The 27,485-nt window shown below is 43.3% G+C and overlaps 1 protein-coding gene across 1 annotated transcript in view; it reads left to right on the top strand.

Annotated features, from left to right (window-relative positions):
• The window catches only part of LOC124805538 (lutropin-choriogonadotropic hormone receptor-like), an 860,476-nt gene that overhangs the window by 591,213 nt on the left and 241,778 nt on the right, over window positions 1–27,485 (top strand). Inside the window, exon 9 of the mRNA XM_047266106.1 lies at window positions 4,714–4,779. Coding sequence (XP_047122062.1) covers window positions 4,714–4,779 — 66 coding nt within the window. The remainder of the gene's footprint in view (window positions 1–4,713; window positions 4,780–27,485) is intronic.

Here is a 27,485-nt window from a genome sequence, read left to right on the forward strand (position 1 = left end):
TGTAAAGGACTGCCGTTATCCAAGGAGCGAGTACTAAAGAGTTACGTGTGTGGAAGATCATCTGCAGGATGGTAAAAAAACAATTATGAATAGATTTCGAATAAATCCGTAGCAATATGACCGCATAGTGCATAAGAAAAACTACGGGTATTCAAGGGAGGATAAGGCGCATTTGTTACAAAAACCGGTGTTTGCGCGTTCCGAGTATGCTAAATACAACTTTCAAGATGCGTGTGACAGTGACCTAGTACTTCATGCACATCAGATTGCGCGCGACATAGATTACAATTATTTCAAGGGAAGGAGTGGACGATTGCGTAACTTCAAACATGCTACAGCACTGGAAGGCGTAAGATAAAAAAAGTTCTCACAAAGCGTCAACTTGACGATGCACAGCAAACTGTGGAGTCAGTCCGAAAATTTGTGAAAGAGATAAACAAACTTATCCCATCGTTCAGTAAGGACTTTGTTTTCAACTCCGGACAATCTAGATTTAAGGAGGAAATGCCTATAAAAAGAACCCTGGAAATTAGAAGTACAGAGATTTGTGTCAAGTCCAACTAACATCAATGCCTTAACGCATCAGTATACAATTTCGTGCTGCGAGAAGTTGGATTGTTCTGCTCTCTACTATTCCTTCTCGTGTGCGTGTTGTTGCAAGGGCAATACGGAATATTTACGTCACAGCAAGTAAGAGTGGGAAAATGGGCGTAATAGAACTACAACTATGGTATGTGCACTGTTTTGACCAATAAATGGTCAAATTAACTTGCTTTCTCTTGATTCCTGATCTGCGTGTAAAAATCATACTCCTTTAGAACAGACTGCCTCTCCAGAAAATTGTGTGACATTGCTATTCACACCACCTGGAACCACTGAACAAATTCAGCCTCTAGATGTTTGTTTTTTCCGTGCCTATAAAACATATTATCACGCTATCTGGAGCTACGCCTTAGAGGATAGCCCGTATCACGATAAGCTCCACGACAAGCCGTTTCGCATCCAGTTGCATGCCATCACATTCCATCAGTTCTCATCACCCCTTTACACATGTATGATTCGGTATGTAATCTTTAAGAGTGGATACGTAGCTGAACATCCTGCACGGTTTGTAACTCTCAAGGAGTTCCCCTTCGATCTTGATGGTGCGAACCTTTGTGATCACTGTGGCACATCATATTTCATTCGGTGTTCATTGTGCATGTTAATGGTTCGTTTTGAACATTTCTTGAATATTGACTATGTCCTTTTTGTAAATTGTGATACATACATCCCAAAGAATGTTGATCTCTCCACCTCCCAGACGTTCATTTTCTGTCAGCTCCCTGATGCACATGGTGAGTCATTAGCAGCTAGTATTTTTCCTGTCGTAATTGTTAAAACTACATAGCAAATGAGCCTTATTAAAGACTGAACTTGCGACCTCGCACTCAAGGGATTCCTTATAAGAACTTTCTGCCCTCCACTGCTTGGCGCACGTTGGGGACGCTTAATGGCGTTCCCAAGCGCAGATTGTGCCGATTAATCGGTATTGAGCACCTAGACCAAGCGAGAAGCTTGTTACAGACTGCAGCAGGTTAATGGATTAGTGAGTATATCACAGCAAAAGCAGTTCTTGAACGTAGCGCATTTGAAATCGACTGCTGTTCTTTCTGTGTTCTGTGCAGTACACTGCAAAGCGTCCATCAGGAAGACGCTCGTAGTTGAAAATGCTCCTTAATTATGCTCAGTTTCACCTCACTGTCATCTCATATGTTTTTTGATAGTAGCAAACCCACCAAGTTTTCATGATAACAGTAAAACGCATACGATTGTTGCTGTTGTTGTTGTTGTTGTTGTTGTGGTGGTAGTGATGGGTGCGGTGGTGGTGGTGGTAGTCTTCAGCCAGAAAACCAGTAGGGACCAATGACCCCAGCAGTTTCGTTCCATAGGAATTTACCACCCGAAGACTGGTTTGACACATCACTCAGCACTTGCCTATACGGTACAAGTCTCTTCGTTACTGCATGCCTACATTAATCTACTTGCATGTCAACGTACTTAGAGTGTTCATGCCTTGGTCTCTCTCTATAATTTCCATTGTCAAATTGACAATTCCTTGATGCTTCAGATTATGTCCTATCACCCAGTCTTTTCTTTTAATCATGTTGTGCCACAAACTTCTTTATTTCACATTTCAGTTCAGTACTGCCTTATTAATTATTCAATCTACCCATCTACTCTCCAGCATTCTTTTGCTGTAGCGCCACATTTCAAAAGATTTGATTCTCTTCTTGCCCTAGCTGCTTATCGTCCACGTTTCACAAATACTTTAAAGCTAAAATTTATAATCGATGTTAACGTGTCTCTCTTTTTCAGAAATTCATTTCGTGCTACTGCCAATCAGCATGTGACACTCTATCCTTTATATCAGGTTCGTGCGTAAGTTCAAAGCGTTTTCGTTTTGCGTGTTGGTATTCCGGTTGCTGTGGGTTTATTCATCGATAGTCGTTCTTTATTTGTAGTTCATTGTTGCTATTTGAGTTAACATTTTGTCAGTTTGAGATAGTGACTGGAGCTGTGGACGCTATAAAATGGAGTGCATTTCTGACATATTCTTATGTTTGAGTTCAGTAGATGGGTGACAGCAGCGGAGGCAGTCGGAAACATTTGCCCCATGAACGGGGATGAAGCCATTGGACAGGGCACGACAAAGGTAGATCGTTTTGACATTAGTGGCTCTCCAAGTTCAGGCAGACATTCAGGATTTGATGAAGATCGTTTAAACGCATTAATCCACAATGATCCACGTCAGTGTACACGAGAAGTGACAAAGTGACGAACTATGATCATTCCACCAACTTGCGGCATTTGCAAGCAATGGGGAAGGTTCAAAAAGCGGGTGTGTGGGACCACATGCTCTAAGCCAAAATCATAATCTTCACGGGGTGGCCATATGTGCATTCCTGATTGCTCGTCGTCAACTGGCTCTTGAACGACCCGAACCATTCCTACGCTGGTGACTAGAAATGGTGTCTTTATTCTAACGTAAGTAAAACGGAATGGTTGAAACCAAACAAAGACATCAGCGTATCCGCAAAAGATAATGCTATACAGTATGTGGAACAACGACGGTGTGGTGTATCGCGAATTGGTTCCTCGAGGTGTAACTATCATTGCTGACATTCATTATCTATGTTGACGTCTTGCAGGCGCAGTCCAAGAACAACGACCTTGAAGACTTGGTGAAGAGGTGCCACTGCAGATAACACTCTCTCCCCGCTTTCTGCTACATCGACGAAAAACACTATACAGGAGTTGGGTTTGGAAGTCATTCCGCAACCACCTCATTCACGTGACATTATGCCCTCATATTTTCATCAGTTCCTCTTTCTCCCGAACAACCTTCAAGGAACTTCTTTGCCGGATGAAAATGCGCTCCGAACATGACTCAACCCAAAACCACTTTATTTGTATAGAAGCATAATCGAAATATTACCCAGCGTTGACCAACTGTCGTAAATACTGAAGTAGAATATGTTATTGTTGCTTAAACTCTCTGTTACGTGTATCTGTTGTATTTATTAAACTTATGGGAAAACACTACTAGCTTATACACCAATCCAATAGTTCTGCCATCATCAGTTATTCTGGTGCCTAGATAGCAGCTCTAATGCATTATTTTTTGCATCTCATTTACTTATCTAATTCCCTCACAATCACCTGATTTCATTCCACTACATACTCAAACTATTACCATACTCATACCATTGCCCTTGTTTTTCTTTTCTTGATATTGATCTAATAACCTCATTTCAAAACAATATTCATTGCGTTCAACTGCTCTTCCAAGTAGTTTGCGCTCTGAGAGAACTGCAACGTCATCTGCACACCTCAAAATTTTTATTCTTCTCCTTGATTTTCAATTCCGTTTCCAAATTTTTCCTGGGACTCCTTTACTGCTTTCTCAATGTGCGGACTGAGTAACTTCAGAGATAGGTTATTAAAACGCTGTCTCCTTCCCTTTTCGACGAAAAGTTCCCTTTCACGCCCTGCTATTCTTATAACTGCAGCCTGGTTTCTGTACAAACTGTAGATAATGTTTCGGCCCCTGTATTTTACCCCTGGTTTTTTCAAAATACAAAGAATCCACCACAGGTAGTATTGTAAAAAGATTTCTATAAACCTAAACGGACATTTGGCTTTCTTCAGTCTATATTCCACTATAAATCGTAGGATCAGTTCTGATTCGCTCGTTCCTACATTTCTCGAGAACCCAAACTGATATTCCCAAAGGCCGGTTTCTACCTGTTTTTCCAGTCTTCTGCAAATAATTTGTGCCACTGTTTTGCAGCCGTAATTTACTAAACTGATAATTTGGCAGTGTTCAAATCTAACTATACGTGCCTTCTTGAAATTGAAATTATTACATTCTTCTCGCTGTCTGAGGGTGTTGCACCTGTCTGATATTCTTACACTTCTGGTTGAATAGTTTGTGATGGCTGGCTCTCCCAAGGATTTCAGTTATTCTAAGTGAAGTTTTTCTTGGTTTCCTTGAGCAGGTATATGCATGTTGAAATTCAGATATGGTCATATATCTACATCTTGCTTGTCGATAGAGTATGGTTCAGGGACTTTCTGGAAGTAGTAAGTCTCTTTTCCTTCTGTTGGCCTTCTAAAATGTCTATATTCTTATTTTTTTCTGTGGGATAATATTACTCCTTTCTGTTTCAGAGACGTGAAATCAAATAAGCTGACGAAGATTCCGGACCTCTCGCAGTGCAAGGATCTAAGAGTCCTGTAAGTACAACAGAAAATCGGTATCACTGTATGCAAACTGCACTACACCCATGAGCAATTGAACTAGCTATTACTGCTGTATTGAGCGAGAGAAGGTGTTTCTGCCGCCAGTGAGTATAAAATAATTCGACGGATCACGTGACTACGATCATCAGATCTCGGATTTGCCCTCAGCGTGACAGACCACTCAGGATAAGCAACAAGCACGATATTACCGCATTTGATTATAGCTAAATCTTGTGTGCTTGATGCGCTGCGTACTCCAATCTGCAAGACTGCACAAGCACTGAGATATTTGCGTGACCACATCTCAATGGTATACTGTGCTGCTTCGATTCCGGAGAAACTCACGCGGTCACAGTCAGTATGGCTAACAATGAATAAAGAAAAGGAAACACCAGAGCCGTATCATCAAAGAAATTTATTTCAAACGACTACTTGCGGCTCAACACTTATGCTATCAGCCGGCCGCTGGTGGCCGAGCGGTTCTGGCGCTACAGTCTGGAACCGCGCGACCGCTACGGTCGCAGGTTCGAATCCTGCCTCGGGCATGGATGTGTGTGTTGTCCTTAGGTTACTTAGGTTTAAGTAGTTCTAAGTTCTAGGGGACTTATGACCTCAGCAGTTGAGTCCCATAGTGCTCAGAGCCATTTGAACCATTTGAACTTATGCTATCTTCAGGTCCAGTATAAACCAAAAGAGTACTTTCTTAATGGCCCATGTATTGTAGAACCCGTATCATAATAGTTGTCGTGGATAGTATACACCAGGAGTGTATACTCTACAACGAGTTGTCGGCACTGTGAAATTGTAGAGTATACACTCCTGATGTATGCAAGCCACACTAGTATGGATTCTGTAGTACATGGGCCAAGGAATGAAACTATTCTTTTGGTTTATACTGACCTGAATATGGTGTAAGTGTTGTGCCGAAACTAGTCATTTAAAATAAATGTCTTTGATGATACGGCTCTGTTTTTTTTCCCATAGAGATGGATCACCTCCACGCCCACACCGGCATGATGGCCAACTCAAAAGGTCTACTGGCATCTCTGCATAAGGGTTAGTTTTCACTAGAGTGACGTGTCGCAGGATGTAGGTACTGTGATGTTTGCGTCTGATGTGGAGATAGATTGGGTCGAAGTCGAACGGAGGGTAGCGGTTTGAAGGGCAGAGGAAAAAAAGTGCCAAGGCAAGAGCCAAGAGAAAAAAAAACTCTGCGATAGTTAGGCCCGGTGATAAGTGCAGTAGCGGATGTCTTGCTGCCTGCGATAGGTCATGCATGGGTAGGCTTTGTTAGTAGTGGGTATCATGTAGGTCGATACCTTTGACGCTGTGCAGTGCTGTTGCTCGGCGGCTGCCGCTGGGTGCCGGTGTTGAACTCTCGATCAGCGTCAGCAACCTGCAACAGTTAGGTTCATCATAGTTTTTGTGTCCGATAATTCAGATATCGGATGCACAGTGTAGGGTGATGTTGGCGCATTGTTTGTGCGTCAGTGGGCGAGCTCGTCGGTGTCCCTGCTGTGGTCTGTTGGTCGGCCCTGATAGCAGCTGGTAATTACCAGTCAGTGTTGCTGATATGCAGGGGCTTGCATACGTTTGTCGCTTGTTCGTGTATGTTAGCTTGCCATAGGTGGTTATGCCCTAGCTAATAGTGTCTTTGGCCGCTTATGCTTCCACCTATGGTTGTAATCGTAGTTTCCTAGAGTAAGGATGAAAGGATTGTTCGAGTGTCTCGAGTTACCGTACAGTCGTGTGGCGTGTTTTTTTAATACTTTCTTGAGGGTTTCAAGGTGCTATTCTTTGTGAAGATCCACGTTTCGTGTGTAGCTTAGAGCGTTGCTAATGATTCGTAACACTTTGTTCTGTATGATCTGCAGGGGGCGCAGTCGTGTAAGAGCTGCATATCCCCAGACGGGAGCTGCGTACGTCATCAGAGATCTAATCAGTGTCGTGTATATGGACCTCGACACCCTCCTATTCAGTGTGCTTGCCCTGTTGAGCATTGGGTAGAGTTGTCTGAGCCTCGCGTGCGCTCTGTTGGCCACGTATTCACTGTGGTCTCCTCATGTAAGTTTCCGGTCCAGCCAGACACCGAGATATCTGACTTTCTCTCGGAAACGTATTTTGCGTGTATGTAGTGTTATCTGTCTACTGTGTTGATGTTTGCGCCGTAATTTCGGTCTGCGTGTAAACAGAACTGCTCCGCACTTGTCGACGTTTACTTTAATACGCCATCGTTCCAACCAACGCTCGGCAGTTCTGAGTGCCGTCTGTATTCGACGGTTTCCAATCTTGCGCAAGGATGACTGTGTCATCCGCGTAGATGTCTAACGTCGTGTTTTGTGTTACTGGGAAGTCGTTGATGTACAGGTTGGACAAGATGGGTCCTAGGATGCTTCACTGGGGTACTCCAGCTTGGATATGTTGTGTTGATTGTTTGCCCTGCACGTCAGTGTTGAAACATTTGTTCGTGAGACATGAGTGTATGAGACGTACGAGTCCGTCTGGGAAACCAGCTTCGCTTAGTTTGCGCATAAGCCCGTTGTGCCAGAGACGGTCGAAAGTTTTTTCGATGTCCAGGACCACGGCCCCTGTGGCTTTGTTCATGTTGTAGCCGTGTGTTATATGTTGGACTGCGCGGAGAAGTTGCCTTGTAGAGGGATGATTCCTAAAAACGAACTGCTCCGGTCTTAGGATGTCATTGGCGATGCAGTACCTAGTGATGCGTTTTAATATTACCTTCTCAACAATCTTGCTGAGCAAGCACAGCAGACTGATGGGTCGGTAATTTTGTGGGAGGGACGGCTCTGGTGTTTTCTCTATTTATATCATCAGCCGCTGTCCGACGTCCATGAGAACGATGGTCTTCCACAAGTTGGGTAACAATGTGTTGCTGACAGGGTCGCCGTCGACTATCGAGGGTTAGAACTGTGAACAGACCGCCCACAGTGCAAAAATGACTGGGAGTTCAGCGCTGCGCAGGAATAGCTGGTGAGTTGTCGTAATATCAAGAACAATTTCCTCAGCAAGGAGTTCAGATTCCATCACCCAATAGACGTACTTTCTGTCACTGCACGTCACACAGTACAGCAGCTATCATGGGCACAGAAGACACCGAGTGTAGGTTGTGTGTGTGTGTGTGTGTGTGTGTTCAAAAAAATGGCTCTGAGCACTATGTGACTCAACTGCTGAGGTCATTAGTCCCCTAGAACTTAGAACTAGTTCAACGTAACTAACCTAAGGACATCACAAACATCCATGCCCGAGGCAGGATTCGAACCTGCGACCGTAGCGGTCTTGCGGTTCCAGACTGCAGCGCCTTTAACCGCACGGCCACTTCGGCCGGCTGTGTGTGTGTGTGTGTGTGTGTGTGTGTGTGTTTATAAATATATGTAGAAAAACAGTTATGCCCATGAGCATCCTGTGTGCCAATGCTTAATGCCAAATGCTGAAATGGGATGATTTAGACCCTGCCGCTGTCCAGGTAAAATATTATTGGCTATAGCACCCTATAGACGAGCTGTACATTCAGGTAGACAGTGCACCATTCCATCGTTCCTTAAGTATGTCAGAAAAATTTTGAGGAATAATTTTCAGATATCACGGTGCTTGCGTGTCCACCTCGATCGGGCTGCTCCAACGCTACCCCACTGGGTATGGGCGCCCACGATGCCTATCAGTTCTCCCGCCGGCAGGCGCAGGCTGTATAGGTTATCTCCAATTTTACTGCACCACGTTCTGCGAGGGAGCGAACTATTTTGCTTCCAACGTCCGTAAGCGCTTGGACAAAGTTTACCGCCTGTGGTTCAAATGGCTCTGAGCACTATGCGACTTAACATCTGAGGTCATCAGTCGCCTAGAACTTAGAACTACTTAAACCTAACTAACCTAAGGACATCACACACATCCATGCCCGAGGCAGGATTCGAACCTGCGACCGTAGCGGTCGCTCGGCTCCAGACTGTACCGCCTAGAACCGCACGGTCACTCCGGCGGGCTACCGCCTGTGAATCAGCTGTTCACCCATCCGTGTCCACCGCCGCTTGCGGACGCCCAGCTGCCCGTGAACGGGCACTCGAGATCGGACAGCCTGACCTAGATTACCTGACCTCAGTCCTAATGAGCATGGTTTCGGTTAGGTGGTCTTCAATCAGAACGGCTAACCAAAACATGGAGTGAATGTCACAATTCGTCGTCCCTGACATGAGTTAGATAGGGCGCAGAATGTGGATAATTCAGTTGCTCAAGACTGTAAGTGCTAGTTATTTCGATTTATACACGATATTTAATTGAACAGTGAAGCTTCCATTAAACGAATTATTTGTAAAAATTTAAAATTGATGGACAGATATGTTGGTTCTTCAGCTTCAATATATACCATTCACTCAGCATATTTCTCACAGTTGAGCTGTATAAGTGCTGCTTGCAACAGACGTGATCTATAATTATGAACTATGGAAAATCTCCTACGATGTTGCATGGCTATAGCACCTCTTGGACTAAGGCTTGTAAAGAGCGCTCCGATGATTCAGTTTAAAGAGCATCGTCTGAGAACGACAAGATACAGGCTTGAATCGTACCATGAGCGAGTTTCAGTAACGTAAATTGCAAGCTGTTTACACGGTTCTCATAACTGCAACTCTTTTGCTCAATGACGCTTTGATTAAACTCTTTATAGCTGCTCGTAAAATCCAAATTTATGCTCATAACAAAGCTGTATAGGTCATAAGGTAATGTCCGCAAATGTGATCCAGCCATTTCCAGCTGTAAGCGGTGAACTGTGCAGAGAGAGGAAATGTGAAATGACTACCAAGACATGTCAGCGTTTTCTGTTGAGGACAAAAGAAAATACTTATTTACGTTTGTATGTGGCCAGTTACGGAGGTCACACCCCAGGACTGGCCTTTGCAGGGTAGTGAGGTGGGCAGTAGATGTCACTCATGATTCCGCTACGAACAAATGCTGTTCATTATACGGGAGCAGGTGGGAGCTGGTTAACTGAGTTTTAAAATCACCAGAACCTTCCAACAAAAGACGTCTCATAAAATCCTAACGAAATGGAGACTACAAAACACGCAGTCGCTATAGTGATGTTGTGTCTCGTTAACATAAAGGCATTGCAAAAGCTTCGGATAATGCTCAGAGATGATATGGTCGTCGACGTTCCTCTACAAAATAATTTTACCGCTGTCGCGAGTTTTTTTTTCTTTTTTTCAACTATATAGATGGCTTTTTCTGGGAACTCCTGCAGTCCACAAGCTCTCATAATATGTATTGCCAAAATAGCTCTGTAATACAAAGTACTAATCGAATGAGACGACTGAATCATTCTTCATGTTATAACCACAGTTTTCTACTACGAAAGCTATAACTATTTCACTACATGAAATGTGCGTAACTGTTGTTAAAATTCAGCCACGAGACATCAAAACTACAGCTTGTTCACTTCAGTGAAAGGAACCTTACAACTGAGTACAGCTGAAGGTCAGTAACCTTTTTTCACAATTTCATGACAATCACGTCACGTACGTCAATATATGTAGAGGCTCTATTCGAAACTGCTGAAGTGAGCTTCGATGCAAATCGGTATTACTTGATGATGTTGTCACTATGGACAATACGATGGACGTTTCGTCAGTTTCATCATATTGGCGAAATATTGTGACTACGGCCACGCAGAACACTTCTTCTTGATGGTCCAGTGAACCATATGTTCAGCCATTAGACAGATAATCATTTATTTGCTATTTTAAACAAAATAAACGGTGCCTTTTGTGAAAGAGAAGGTTTAGAGAGGACAAACGAAAAATTAGCCAACAACGTCCCTTCTTCTGCATCAGACCGGGAATATTAGCCTATGACTATGGCCCACCAATGGTAGCTATATGAATTTTAACCAATACTATCACTTCTCCAGCACGAACGCTAGAAAACCCCCCTTCATAAGAGGACGCGACACTCCTCTCTGACAGTGTTCTAACAGTAGTGGACACCAGAGGATCCTGAAGAAGATCCCAGCAGAGGGGTCGAAACGTCGATCATTTTAGTAGAAATATGATGTGGCCTAATAACCCAGAAGATTTTTAACTACATTGACAAGGCCCACGAAAGGCTGCAGAATTACATAAAGCGAAAAATTGATTATCACTCTACGAAGAAGAACAGTGGAGAGTTCACGGATAAGGACATTCTTCGAAATCTAAACCTCATCTAAATATCGGATAGCAACGGTCATATCATTGGAGTAGGAAATTGTGTTAGATAGGGTTTGTTATTTGGAACGGTGGATAATCAGTATGTAACGAGGTCATTACAGATGCACTAAAAACTCGAATTGTATTAGGATAGGAAAGGAATCGGCCGTGTCCATTTCAACCAACCAGACACGTTTTAAAGGACTTAGGGAAACCACAGAAAACCTAAAACTGACGTGCCTGTCAGTATTTGAAGTCAGCACTTTTGCTCACGTTGTGGAACGTTTTCCTTTAAATTCACCTTTACAGAAATATGAACAGAAATATGAACAAATGTGGAAAGCAGCTTAAAAGTAAAGGCGGGCTTGTTAGAAAAGATCACACAAGAAACTGGTCAAAAACACTTTATAACATACACATATATTTGACGAGGACCTTTGGTACAGGAGAACAGCTTCCCTTAAACTCTTGTGATACAGTTATGCCGACTGGAAATATAAAAAACGGTTCAAATGGCTCTGAGCACTATGAGGCTTAACATCTGAGGTCATCAGCCCTCCAGAACTTAGAACTACTTAAACCTGACTAACCTAAGGACATCAATCACATCCATGCCCGAGGCAGGATTCGAACCTGCGACAGTAGCAGTCGCACGGTTCCGGACTGAAGCGTCTAGAACCGCTCGGCCACAGTGGCCTGTTGGAAATATAATCACGATATTGCAGTGACTTGTCTTATTCTTAATTAATATGTAAAGTTCCTTTGGAAGCACAGTAATTCAGAATAACGCAGGCATTGCAATATCGTATTTATCCGCCGACGACTGGGAAGCGACTTTCAAGGAAAATGCCCTAACTGCACAGGAATATACATAATGGATGCACGAGTAGAGGAGGTAGACGCATGGTTGACGACATATGAAGTTCTGCGTCTGGCCGTGCATCGAGCTCGAGTAGCCAAATGGGAAGGCGCCGCTCATGATGAGCGGGAAACCTGGGTTCGAGTCGCGGACCGGCACGAATTTTCATTCTCATCATTCCGCTCTACAGCTGATGGTTTTCCATATCCGCAATGGCGAATACATTGAATGAAAATATAATCAGTACAGAAAGCAAGTTTTCAACACATCGTTGCTTTCAAAACGTTGAGAAGAATGACATCTCTTTACATTTAGTAAGAGGTGATATGAAAAGCAGCGTTAATGGGAGCACTCCAGAAGTTTTATTTTCACTTGGTGGCCACAGGCATCTGGAGGATGCTGACGGTAGTGTGAGGATATGTACTGTCACGAATCAGATTAATTCATAATCTCAAATTACCTCATTGTACACTGACGGAAAAAATAGCAACACTAAGGAGTTGGGCGAGATAAACGAAAGTTGGTAGGTGTGTTTCTACATCTGAAAGATAATTCTATTCAAATTTTAGCGTCAGTCGTATAGGAATGGCGACTGTAGCGCTACGATGAGGATGCGCATGATGTTTGCTTAACATATACGATTTAAATATCATGAGCGCTAGTTACCTCTGAGATTGCACGTGGCGAGTTGATGTTAGTCGAGAGTAGCTATAAGACGACGAAAACACCGTTATCAACACGTCACTGAATATGAACGATGTAGTGTAACAGGGCTACGAGAAGCTATATGTTCATTCTGCGATACTGCAGAAAGACTTGGCAGGAATTCAGCCACTGTACATGACTGCGGCAGCGGTGGGCAGGAGGATGGACGGCCGTAAGAAAACTGGGTTCCGGAGGGCCACTTGGCACTACCGAGAGGGAAGACCGTCGTGTTCGGCGCACGGCTGTAGCGCATCGTACCGCATCTACGGCAGAAACTCGAGCAACAGTTGGCACCACAGTGACACAAAGAACTGTCACATATCGATTACTTCAGCTATAGCTCCCAGTCAGAAGCCCTGTAGTGTGTATTCAACATGGTTTCTGCAAACAGAGACCCTACGAAACTCAGCTCGCTCTGTCCCTTCAAGAGATCCACAGCGCCGTAGACAACGGTTCTCTGGCTGATGCCGTGTTCTTTGAGTTCAGGAAGGGATTTGATACCGTCCCGCACTGCTTTTTACTGAAGAAAATGCGAGCTTATCTAGCATCTGAGCAGATTTGCCATTGGATTCAAGACTTCTTTGCAGGCAGAACTTAACACGTCGCTGTTAACAGAGAAAAGTCGGCAAATGTAAAGGAAATTTCTTGAATATTCCAAGAGAATATGATAGAACCGTTACTAGGTGCGAAGTTAGATTTTCTCGGCAAATCTCGGTCATGAATCAGACTTCGCCTGAAGAAGTACGGAACTTGTTGAAACGTTGCTGCAAAACGACGCGTTGACTATGCTGATAACCCGTGAAGACTTCATCAAGACCGTTACTCTTTACAGTATATATAAATGATCTAATAGAAAGCGTCAGATGCTCTTTAAGGCTGTTCGCAGAAGATGCGGTTGTCTGTAACAAAATAGCAACGACAGAAGATAGAAATGATTTGGAGAATGACCTCCGGAAAGTTGATGAATGTTGCAGACTCTGGCAGCTGCCCCTGAACGTAAATAAATATACGAGTGTTGGAACTTAAGTAGTGGCAACCATTTATTTACAGCTCGTTCAAAATAGATACGTGTTTCAAAGTTTTACTGACCTTCAAAGTACTCACCAGCATTGTGTATAACCCGTTGCCAGCGATGTGAAAGTCGTAGGATACTCTTAGCAGTGCCAGTTGTGTTGACAGTTCGAGCGGCACGGTCTATTGCCTGACGAATTTGTAGCAGTTCTGAAGCGAATGCCGTGAAGTGTTTCCCTCAGTTTAGAAATCGAGTTGAAGTTACGACGGCTTAAGTCAGGGCAGTGCTGTAGGTGGTATAGCACTTAGCGGCCCCATTAGTCAAACAAATCAATAACTGTACGTGTTTGAGCATTGTCCTGCAAAATGATGGTGAGGTCCTGCAGAAAGTGTCATCACTTCTGTCTCTAAGGTGGTCGTAGGTTGTGTTCCAAAAATGAACAGCATAGACGATGTGAAACGCTGTCGAAGGCTTTCGGATAACCTGGTTTCCAATATCTGCAACCGTCTTTATTAAGTGATGTAACAGAGCAAACCGGACTGTAGGCAAGCCTGTCGGCCTTCCTTTCGTATTTCACGTCTGTCACTGCTTCAGCTCATCGCAACGGACGTTATGTAATCATAGGCTACAGTATACCATACGAATCAGTGCTGCCCAATTTCTAGACTACTCTTACAGTGAGGTGAATATAAAGACGCCAACTCCACATAGTAGTGACATTATCCTGCCCCATCGGCCTCCCCCACACACCTGCTCAGCTCACCTGCTCACCTCTTCCTTCTACGGTCTCGAGCCATGCAGACTGTTCCCTCTCGGTAAATATCGATGAATTCAGGAAGTGAGGACTAACAATTCGAGGAAATGAGAGGCGGTCTCAGAACTCATTATCACACGGGTGTTCTCGCTTCTGGTCGATATGCATTATCGACCAGACCGTAATGTGTCGAAAAGCGGGGCATACACCGATGGTCAGGTCACAGGCTAACACACGGTGAGGTTCCTGAATCCCCGAAGGCGAATAGCCGGGAGAGTCCTTTCATAAAGACGCGACAAATTTCCTTCCCCGTCCTTTCCACTATCCAAGCTTCATTTCTTCTTTGATTACCTACTTTTTGAGAGGATGTTAAATCTTAAGCTTTTTTCTGTCTACACCGAATGAGGAGGCGCAGTGATACAGCAGGGGACGCGTATTCCGTAGGACGGCGTTTCGAGCACCCGTTTGGCTATCCTGATTTTTGTTCTCCGTCGTTTCCCGAAATTTCTCAAAGAAAATCCTTCTATAAGGATAAGATCGATTACCTTCCCTATCGTCTTCCAATACACTTGCTGGCTATCCTTAATGACCTCATCGTCGACGCTATATTAAACCCACATTTCTGTTTCTTTTTTTTTTCCATCTTCTTTCCATCCACCAATGTACCATGTCGGAACGCGCGTCACCAATCGTGAGGCCCGTAAGAACTGATCGGCGTGAAAAACATCACGGCTACAAGACACATTTGTTGTCAGGCAGCTTTCAACACTCCCCTTTCGTTTGCAAGACCGGTCATAGAACCTACTGGTGACAGACCGTCTGAATTCGGCGGGGCTGCTGGTGGAGACACGCACGTACGTCGTGTCTCGCTCACCTGCGTCTTTCAGATGATGATCTCTCCTCTGCGCAGTAGAAGCGCTGGACGTGGGCCCGCCTGACTCAGGATCTGTAAAGATGTTGAATGATGTGAAGTCTGAGAGGAGTTAGTGGTCGAACAATAGCGCGCATGTTTTTTGAAGGGTTGCCATTTTTAATTCTAGTAATATCCTGTGTGGTGATTTACAAAACACGTTTAAACAATCACTTCAATCTGCACGGTAAGCAGATTACAATGGTATTACACTCGCGTATCACGCCAAAACAATGACAGTTACATTTAAAAAAATTCTTAACAGTGGCGCAGTTTAATTGGCAAAGCATGTTCTACGTAGTCAGCAGGTTCTACGCCAGAGACATAACCACTCAACTCTTCCGTGTTTTCCCGACTGCCGCTTTTTTCCCTTGACATAGGATGGAAAAGTGCTTCCTTGTTGTCGGGCCAATCAGATTCATCCCCTTTTGTTGCCAATGCATATGTTGCCTTCTGGGGTCGACCAATGGCCGTCTTCTTACATGACTAATGTAATGTCACGTCAGTAGGGACGCTACGCAGGACGCTACCTGCCCCTAGTTCAATTACCCTCTCTCTCTCTCTCTCTCTCTCTCTCTCTCTCTCTCTCTCTCTCTCTCTTGTCTTTTAAAGTAACAAACATTTTCAAAAGACAAGTGATAAACATAGCATTCAAAACAGACAATCCAATCCAAACGCACATTCCAAAAATAGCAAAAAACACATATATCTACCAAAAAACAGGAATATATCAACTACAGTGCAACACATGTGATGTAATGTATACAGAGTGAGTCACCTAGCATTACCGCTGGATATATTTCGTAAACCACATCAAATACTGACGAATCGATTCCACAGACCGAACGTGAGGAGAGGGGCTAGTGTAACTGGTTAATACAAACCATAAAAAAATGCACGGAAGTATGTTTTTTAACACAAACCTACGTTTTTTTTTTTAAATGGAACCCCGTTAGTTTTGTTAGCACATCTGAACATATAAACAAATACATAATCAGTGCCGTTTGTTGCATTGCAAAATGTTAATTACATCCGGAGATATTGTAACCTGAAGTTGACGCTTGAGTACCACTCCTCCGCTGTTCGATCGTGTGTATCGGAGAGCACCGAATTACGTAGGGATCCAAAGGGAACGGTGATGGAACTTAGGTACAGAAGAGACTGGAACAGCACATTACGTCCACATGCTAACACCTTTTTATTGGTCTTTTTCACTGATGCACATGTACATTACCATGAGGGGTGAGGTACACGTACACACGTGGTTTCCGTTTTCAATTACGGAGTGGAATAGAGTGTGTCCCGACATGTCAGGCCAATAGATGTTCAATGTGGTGGCCATCATTTGCTGCACACAACTGCAACCTCTGGCGTAATGAATGTCGTACACGCCGCAGTACATCTGGTGTAATGTCGCCGCAGGCTGCCACAATACGTTGTTTCATATCCTCTGGGGTTGTAGGCACATCACGGTACACATTCTCCTTTAACGTACCCCACAGAAAGAAGTCCAGAGGTGTAAGATCAGGAGAACGGGCTGGCCAATTTATGCGTCCTCCATGTCCTATGAAACGCCCGTCGAACATCCAGTCAAGGGTCACCCTAGTGTTAATTGCGGAATGTGCAGGTGCACCATCATGCTGGTACCACATACGTCGACGCGTTTCCAGTGGGACATTTTCGAGCAACGTTGGCAGATCATTCTGTAGAAATGCGATGTATGTTGCAGCTGTTTGGGCCCCTGCAATGAAGTGAAGACCAATGAGGTGGTCGCCAATGATTCCGCACCATACATTTCCAGTCCACAGTCACTGTCGCTCTACCTGTCTGAGCCAGCGAGGATTGTCCACAGACCAGTAATGCATGTTCCGTAGATTCACTGCCCCGTGGTTTGTGAAACCTGCTTCATCGGTAAACAGGTAGAACTGCAACGCATTCTCTGTTAATGCCCATTGACAGAATTGCACTTGATGATTAAAGTCATCACCATGTAATTGCTGATGTAGCGACACATGAAATGGGTGAAAGCGGTGATGACGCAGTATGCGCATGACACTACTTTGACTCAGTCCACCGGCTCTCGCAATGTCCCGTGCACTCATTTGTGGGTTCATGGCAACAGCAGCTAACACACCAACTGCACCCGCTTCTCCTGTGATGGGCCTGTTATGGACCCGTTTGCGTGCTACGACCATACCTGTTGCATACAGTTGGCGGTAGATGTTTTGCAATGTGCGGCACGTTGGATGCTCTCTGTCTGGGTACCGTTCTGCATACACCCTGCAGGCTTCAGCTGCATTTCGTCGACACTCGCCATAGATGAGTATCATCTCCGCCTTTTCAGAGTTCGAATACACCATGGTCACAGTTCCTACAATACTACACTATCACAGACGTCTGGTAACACGATGTACTACAGTTGGTCTGCGTGCGGAGACGAATGCAGAATAACAATAGCAGCAAGCGCTACATGCGGACACTGCGATAGCTAGACCAAACCACAACAGTGCACTACAGCCACACTCGTAAACACGGTCGTCATCGTAAACATGTCCCTGCAGATGCTGCTCGCCGACCGTGGCCCGTGTTTGTTACAACACGCAACTGAACGTCGGAGGTTTCAAGCGTTAACTTTATGTTACAGTATCTCCGGATGTAATTAACATTTTACAATGCAACAAACGGCACTGATTACGTATTTGTTTATATGTTCAGATGTGCTAACAAAACTAACGTGGTTCCATTTAAAAAAACGTAAGTTTGTGTTAAAAAACATACTTCCGTGCATTTTTGTATGGTTTGTCTTAAACAATTACACTAGCCCCTCTCCTCACGTTCGGTCTGTGGAATCGGTTCGTCAGTATTTGATGTGGTTTACGAAATATATCCAGCGGTAACGTTAGGTGACTCACCCTGTGTAGGACAAACCAGCAGAACATTTGGCACCCAGTACAAAGAACATATCAGAGCATGGAAATATGGAATGAGCCACTCAACTTTTGCAGAACATTTGAGAGAAAATAACCACAAACCTATTACAAGAGAAAATGATATGAAAATAATTATAATAAATAATGAAAGGCATCTCCTAACATTACAGGAAAATTTCCATTCATACAGAACAAAGGCTGAAAAGAAACAACTACTAAATGACTAAGTAAATATGACTAACAACTCACTGTTTACACTGATTGATCATATAGACAGAAATCCCAACAAATGATTACACATCTGAGCCCTCTCATAAGAATATACAGGAAAATATAAAAGAAAAATCTCTCTACCTCTCTAATACACACACACACACACACACACACACACACACACATACACACACAAACACACACACACACACACACAAAACAGTTGAATGCAGAAAATTGAGAATTTTGGTAACACTTAGACAAACAAATGAAACTCTGTATTAAAAAGATGGCAGTTACAGTGATGTGTAACGTAAATAGTGAACTGAAAGTGAACTGTAAGATGTCCACCTGGTAGCCAGACGAGAAAAAGTAGTTTGCTTGGATGCAATGAATTAGAAGTTACCTGTAAGTATCTTTCCATTTCATAAAAAAAGGTAAGCAACTGTTTTTATATCTATAACCTAGATGTGAAACCATAACCTGTGTGTAAAAATGGACAAACCATGTATTATTTCAGGACACCCACTGAAGATGGCTTGTGAAAAAGGTGAAACGCGTTTGGGTGCATAAATAAAAATAAACATTTCGATGTGCAGCATGCAAAAAAGGCATTTTCTTTCAAAAACCTGCAATTTATATACAGCTGCTGCGAAAATGGCCACTCCAAGAAACGTGTTGAACTGGTTTAGGCATGCGTAATCAAATAGAGAGATATGTAAACAGGCAGAATACGGCGCTGCTGTTGGCAACGCCTATATGAGACAACAAGTGTTCGGTGCAGTTGTTAGATCAGTTAGTGCTGCTACAATGGCAGCTTATCAAGATTTAAGTGAGTCTGAACGTGGTGTTATACTCGGCGCACGAGCGATGGAACACAGTATCTCCGAGACAGCAATGACGTGCGGATTTTCTCGGTAAAACATCAAATCGCTGACATGGCTGCGGCCGGAAAAAGATCCTGCAAGAACGGGACCAACAACGACTGAAGAGAATCGTTCAACGTGACAGAAGTACAACCCTTCTGAAAATTGCTGCAGATTTCAATTCTGGGGCATCAACAAGTGCCATCAGCAAGTGTCAGCGTACAAACCACTCAACGAAACATCACCGATATGGGCTTTCGGATCCGAATGCCCACTCGTGTACCCTTGATGACTGCACGACACAAAACTTTACGTCTCGCCTGGGACCGTCAACACCGACATTGGACAGTTGATGAGTGGAAACATGTTGCCTGGTCGGACGAGAGTCGTTTCAAATTGTATCGAGTAGATGGAAGTGTATGGCTATGGAGACAACCTCATGAATCCATGGACCCTGCATGTCAGCAGGAAACTGTTCAAGCTGGTGGAGGCTCTATTTGGTGTGGGGCGTGTGCATTTGAAGTGATGTGACACCCCTGATACGTCTAGATACGACTCTGACAGGTAACACGTACGTAAACATTCTGTCTGATCACTTGTATCCATTCGTGTCCATTGTGCATTCCAACGGACTTGGGTAATTCCAGCAGGACAATGCGACATCCTAAAAGTCCAGAATTGCTACAGAGTGGCTCCAGGAACACTCTTCTGCGTATAGCACATCCACTGGCGACCAAACTCCCCAGACATGAACATTATTGAGCATATCTGGGATGACTTGCAACGTGCTGTTCAGAAGAGATCTCCACCCGCTCGTACGGATTTATAGACAGCTCTGAAGGATTCATCGTGTCAATTACCTGCAGCACCTCTTGGGACTCCGAGTCCATGTCACGTCGTGTTGCGGCACTTCTGCGTGCACGCGGGTGCCCTACACGTTATTAGGCAGATGTACCAGTTTCTTTGGCTCTTCAGTGTATAAAACTTGTTTTGTGTGGTTGGAATACTGCGCACTTAGGTATCACTCACAGAGCACCCAGTGTTAATATAATTATTATACGCTCTAGTAAATACATTTCACGAATTAGAGGTATGAAAAAGATGATCTTTAAAAAAAATTAAAAACCAACCTTTGCAACATCCTAGTCTATCACATAGGTTTAAGTTGTTTCCTGTTCGCCTTTCAGCTTGGTAAAGTTCGAAGTTACTTATAACAATACAGGGTGAAAAGTGTTTAAACCGACAAACTCTGGGAGGTTGTAGGGAACATCAAAACAAATATTTTTCCCTAATGTCATTTTTTTTCTATGAGGATTCTTTAAACCGGTGGAGGTCGTATGACGCTCTTCAGTTGTTAGAGACAGTATTACGAGCTTCCGTTGTTAGAGGGCGTATTACGCTCATCAGTTGTAGGCAACTGCTGTCCAACAGTGTAGTAGTGCATTTTCTCTGTTTACTAATGGAGCGATACACCTAGGAGTGAGTACACTGATATGGTTGGCGCGTACTACGTGGCGCACCACAACGGACGAGCTGCACAGCGGGTTTATCAACAACAATATCCTAATCGCCGTATCCCACTTCATACGACCTTTGCTGCTGTGTACCAACGTCTGCGTGAGACCGGGTCATTTAGCAGATTACCTGGACAGGTAAGGTAAGAACGCTGCAATTTGAGGAAGCTGTATTGCAGCATGTGGAGCGGGATCCTTCAATCAGCACTCGTGCAATTGCACGTAACATGGGGACGAATCAGACGAATGTAAGAACAGTCCTTCGACAGCAATTGTTACGTCCATTTCACTTACAGCGTGCCCACAACCTGGAACCAGTTGATTATCCACCAAGAACACAGTTTTTGCAGTGGTACCTGGAACAGTGTGAAATGCATCCTACATTTCCATCCTCTGTGTTGTTTACCGATGAAGCAACGTTCGGGCGTGATGGAGTCTTCAACATGCACAATTCGCATGTTTGGAGTAAGTTACTAGCGCTCATCAAGAGCGGTTCTTCGTTAATGTGTGGCTCAGTGTTGTTCGGGACTCTTCAATTGGGCCGTATCTGCTACCTAGGCCATTAAGTGACAGGCACTATTACAATTTTCTCGCCAGAGCATTGCCAGAATTGCTGGAAGACGTCCCGCTGTCTTCAAGACAACGCATGTGGTTCCAACATGACGGGGCGCCGACACATTTCAGTCGTCGTGTGCTTCGATTCCTGGACCGATGGTTGCCAGAAACGTGGATTGGCAGTGGTGGTCCTGTACCAAGGCCTGCTCGATCCCCAGATACGTCCCCTCTCGACATTTTTGTGAAGGGAGAGATGCGCAACCTTGTTTACGCAACTCTTGTTGCATAAGAAGAGGATCTGTTTGCTCGGATAGTAGTAGCAGCAGCAGGAACAATTCAAGGTACTCCTGGGGTTTTTGCCCGTGTCAGACAGAACATGGTCCAACGGTGTAACCTTTGTTTACGTGTCAACGGAGGCATTTTTGAAAATCTACTGTAATTGAAATTGGGTTGTGTTGATGTGTTGTCTCTTGGTCATAAAAAAATTCTAAAGTGTTTGTTGGTTTAATTAATTTGCCGCCAGAGAAATCTTCCTCTACCGGTTTAAATACTCCTCATAGGAAAAAATGACATTATGGAAAAATATTTGTTGTGATGTCCCCTACAACCTCCCAGAGTTTGTAGGTTTAAATACTTTTCACCTTGTATAAGCTGAAAAAGTCATATACTCATGAATAGATATCAACCATGTGATAGCATATACTGCATAAGTCATTTAAAACTTCCACCCGAAACTTTTTGAAATGGAAGGAGGTATTGATTGCAGTTCTCAGATAAATTAAGTGTACCTTCTGCCAGAACAAATTCCAGAGATACTAGATTACGTACCACTGCAATTCAAGGGCATCGCGTGGTATCAGCACGATTGCTGTCCAGCACATAGAGTACGACATAATCCAGTCTCTTTTGTTGGGCAAAGCGGACCTGTACCGTGATTGCTCATTGCTAGAAATTTGACCCCTTAGACGTTCGTCTTTGGGAGATGGTTAAAGATCCTGTTTACAATGCCATACTGACTACATTAGATACCGAAAACGATGCATTATTGCTGCCTCTGTGGAAATTTCTGATGAAATGCTAAAACTTGAAACAGGCTCGAAGATTGTATTGAAGCTAATGGCCGCCATTTTAAACACCACATCTGAAGATCAATACTCTTCCTTCTTCAAAATTCAAAGAAACTGTTTATTCATTTTTTTCCCAAGTTAGTGTTGACATGTAAAGAACTGCAGGTATTCACAGTTTTTCCCACTGTGATTGCTCGTAAGGCCAACAGCCTTGCCACAGTGTAACACTGAAGTTAAAAAGCAGCCAGGTTTGACTATAAGTTGGATGGATCACCTTACAGGTCTGCCGAGTGCTGTTGGCAACCGGGGTGCATTCAGCCCTTGTGAGGCCAGTTGAGGAGCTATTTGACTGAAAAGTAGCGGAACCGGTCACGAAAACTAACAATGGCTAGGAGAGTAGTGTGCTGACCACATGCCCCTCCGTATCCACATCCGGTGACGCCCAAGGTCTGAGGATGACACGGCGGCCGGTCGGTACTATTGGGCCTTCGAGGCCTGTTCAGAATGTGTGTGTTTGCTCGTGAGACCTGAGTACATCGCGCCAAAGACGCAGTTTACTCTAGTTCCATTTTTTATCGCCGACGGGCATTGTTCTGGTTTTAAAAATGTGAATTTATATATATATATATATATATATATATATATATATATATATATATATATATATATACGTTCTAGTGATATTTGAAATCCGTGTATGGGTTGCAATTGTGGGCCCGTGGTTACATTTCATTTCTGTGAATACGACACTTCATTACCGCCTTCCAACGACATGAATAGCGTTTTTGAGGAGTTCGTACAGTGTCTGACACTGAAAAATACACGAAGTGTACGTTAGACTCTTCTGGACAAATAAACCGCTCTATCTCAGTGCTTACCTTGCGGAGACAACACAGAGAACCAAAACACTGTCAAGGCAACATTGCGTGGGTGCTGACGCACATTAATGCAAGTTGAAGCACAATTTGAACGCACACTACACAGTTAACACCGAGAGTTGAACGTGTTGAGTACACATACACATAACAAGAGAGGTTTTAAAAAATGAATCACATGCTCTTTTCAACGTCGAGTGACTGGCAAGCTTCGGTTCACCATACCTATACGCTCAGTCCGCATCGTTGAGTGGTTCCGATAGGTTTTTCCAAATGCATCACATTCACCGTGTTTCTGGAAGTTATGTGAAATGATCAAAACACAAAGAGACCTTGAAGTACAAAAAGGCTAGAAATCTAGTTAGAGAGCCTATGCGGCATCAGTGATATAATATGAATTATAGCGGTTTATCGAACAATGAAAACTCCAGGTAGGAACATCAACAATGTATGAAAAGGTAGCAGCCTTCGTCAGTAAAGACACACACACAAACACACACACACACACACACACACACACACACACACCTACACACACCTCACGCGCTGTGTGATTGTGTGTGCATGAGGTGTGGTTTCTTGTATGTGTGTGTGTGTGTGTGTGTGTGTGTGTGTGTGTGTGTGCATGTGCTTGAATGTGTGTGTGCGCGCGCGTACGTGTGCGTGAATGTTGTGCGTGTGTCTCTCTTTATGACGAATGCTGTAGCCGAAAGCTACATTGCTCATGTCTTTTAGTCGTGCCTGTCTGCAACTTGACATGTCTTCTTTACAGTAAGTAGCAATCTGTCTTTCCCTACATTGTTTGTAACGGTTTATCACATTCTACGCCCTGTCTAAGTTTTCCTGGTATCAACTTCGTTGTTCTGGTTGCTGTTGCCCCACAGAACTGAAGAAGGCTACAAACTATGCTAGGGAGCTTATAAGTATCTTCTCTTTCCACTGCATTATAAAACAGAATTCCCAAGTTCTTCTGATATCTCGTCTGTTGTTTAGGCTACCACTCCAGAGACATCACAAACGTTAATTAGTTGTCAACGATTGAATAATAACTTGACTATTCTTTTACTGCATTCGGCATTGAGTGAGAGCAACAAAAGTGGGCAAATACTGTGCCTACTGTGTGAGGTGGCGAAGCGGTAAGGCACTGGATTTGCATTCCGGAAATGATGACTCAAATACCCTTCCTATCTTCCAGATTTAGGTATCTCGTTGTTATCCTAAATCTCACAAGACAGAAGACGGTGTGGTTCCTTGAACGGGACACGGCTGATTTTCCTTTCTATCCTGTCCCAATGCGACTTTGTTTATCGTCTCGAATGACCTCATCGTTGGTAAGACGGTAGTCCTCCTATTTTGTAGGAAAGAAAGGGCGCTAAGGACAGCTTCACTCGTGATGCTCTTACCAACCGATAGGGACAATGTTTCCGAAATAACCCAACAAACAAAACTTTTGGTGCTGCTATAGATAAATATTTACAGAAAGAATAGTGAGAAAAACGTCCAGAGACTCTCAAGTGTTTCATCACTAAAAGAGTGTTCTAAGGAATATCCCCGAACAGACATCTAAACCACATGTTCATTATGATCTGAATAACATACACAAGTAAAGGCTCCACGACATGTTACGAATGTTTTTAAAAATAGGAAGAAAGGAAGGAAGTAATATTTGGGATAAACGTCTCATAAATGAGAGGCGGAGCAAAATCTCGGAATGGGAAAAAATAAGGAGAAAAATAGGCCGTGTCCTTTTCAAAGTAACCATTCCGGCATTTTAATGGAACATTATAGGGAAATCACGAAAAACTTTAACGTAAATGGCTAGACGGGTATTTGAACCAAAATTCTCAAAAATGTTCAAATGTATGTGAAATCTTATGGGACTTAACTGCTAAGGTCATCAGTCCCTAAGCTTACACACTACTTAACCTAAATTATCCTAAGGACAAACACACACACCCATGTTCGAGGGAGGACTCGAACCTCCGCCGGGACCAGCCGCACAGTCCATAACTGCAGCGCTTTATACCGCTCGGTTAATCCCGCGTGGCAAACCAACATTCTCCAGAAGGCAGTTCCAGTTTCTTACTATGACCCATATCGCTAGGTGACGAATTTGAGCTCAAACATCGGGTTTTCGATACATTCAAGTAAAGTGTAATTGATTCTGTGAGTGGTTACAAAAAACAGTCGCGATATTAGAGAAACTGGACATATTGTTTGTTAGCGGTGTGGATTAAAATTATCTCACAATCGTAAAGTGCTCCTCCATAATTTATGGAGAGTTTATCTGCGTGCATGATACACCTGTTACGTGTCGCCGGCTGCTGTGGCCGAGCGGTTCTAGGCGCTTCAGTCCGGAACGGCGCTGCTGCTACGGTCGCAGGTTCGAATTCTGCCTCGGGCGTGGATGTGTGTGATGTCCTTAGGTTAGTTAGGTTAAAGTAGTTCTAAGTCTAGGGGACTGATGACCTCAGATGTTAAGTCCCATAGTGCTTAGAGCCATTTGAACCATTTTTTTGTTACGTGTCTCTCCTTGTGAATGGACCGTGTAGCGTCGCCGGTTAGGTGTATAATATTGGCATTTAATGGTAGTGCACATAAAACACATGGAAAATAGTCAGGTCAATGATCAACTAAAATTCAAATATAAGAACTTCACGCATGCTTGACGCAATTCTGTGGAGTGACAAACTTGGCACAATGAGTGGAGGGCACCCCAGCGACAACAAATGTTATAACAAATAATCTATTGAATACGTCTCGAAAGTTTTCTTTTTAAAGTTATATGGGTCATATAACCAAAAACCAAGACTGAAAAATTCAACTATGGGAAAAATTGGAAAACATTAGTTTTTAAACAAAATATCATAACTTTTATACGTTTGTCATATAAATGGCTAAATATTTAACAGAGATTGTTGAAGATATATTATTACAAGAAAAAATGGAATATTGCGAACTTTCTAAAACCCCATATATATTTGAAAATAAAAGTGATAAATGTCACCAAAAAATGGAAATTCTGTTGTCATAAAAAAACAAGGGTTTTTTGTTCAAACATAATTAATACCCTCGAGCGCTGAAAGTTTCGAGGCGCTCATTCAGACTAGCGGCCTCTTGTTCAGTACCGCCATCTCCATCCTCTCCCTTTCCTCCAGTGTGCGTAGAATCTTCTTCTTCACTCGGGAAATTCTCCTGGTCACTTTGTTCAACAAACTCCTCATGATTTTCGTCCACTTCAAGCAACTCCTCGCATATACGTCGTGCTAGCAGTTACCATCTAATTATTTGAATAAAATATTATCTATAGTTCAAAAAAATTAGACGTTATAAAACATAGTATACTCACTCTATTTTGCACTCTGGTGCCGAAATATACTTGAAATACAATGCCGCTAAATTTCATTCACTCGACCTCCACTGACACAGTGGGGTGTAGGGAACCCCAGTCGATTGTGGACAGCTGCCGTAAATGGATTAACGATTCCAGCGTGATATCACTGGCTTTACGAGTGGTGGTACTATCGTGATTTACGTACCTAAAATTAACGAAAAGTGGACTTGAGGTTTACTTCACCTCAGCACCTAAGACACGGGTTAATGTCCTGCGCTGAGACTTCCTTTACAGTTTTTAGCCCGGACTCTTCAACTTGTCAGCAGCGTCATCCTCATTCATTAATTAATTCATTCATAGTATTTCGTTGATCCTATCAACAAGGAGAACATTCAGGAATGTGATAAGAGTCAAATCATATCTTAACAAAAAACAGGGGAATCGTAGAAACTTAATCACAATAAACAGTCACCATAATGCTATTCACGCTAATGTCATCAAATTGTAATCGAGTAAATTACAAAGAAAGCTGTTACTTTTTAAAAAAAAGTTGATACTTCGTCAGATCTGTTTATGGCTGCTTTTTGTGTTCTTTGCGGTTCCTGATACTTGATTTTGTTGCACATCAGTCTCCCTTACATGATAGCAGTTTTTACGCCAAGTGACGGACAATATGCTGCTACAGGGTACATAAAATCAAAATCAGCTATCGTAAAGTATTCCCTGTGCTCTCCGTGACGTGACTCATAGTTTTTGCAGGATATAGCTTCATCCTCCAACTTTCCTACAGTTCAGGAATGACGTTCACGGTTCGTTAGTAATCTGTCGTTTGACACACATGTATTTAGGGTGACTGTTATAAAGGAAAGTAGGAAGATTAGTGTTTAACGTTCCGTAGTCAACAAGATCATTAGA

Source organism: Schistocerca piceifrons, chromosome 7 (assembly GCF_021461385.2).
Source record: "Schistocerca piceifrons isolate TAMUIC-IGC-003096 chromosome 7, iqSchPice1.1, whole genome shotgun sequence".
Taxonomy (NCBI): Eukaryota; Metazoa; Arthropoda; class Insecta; order Orthoptera; family Acrididae; genus Schistocerca; species Schistocerca piceifrons.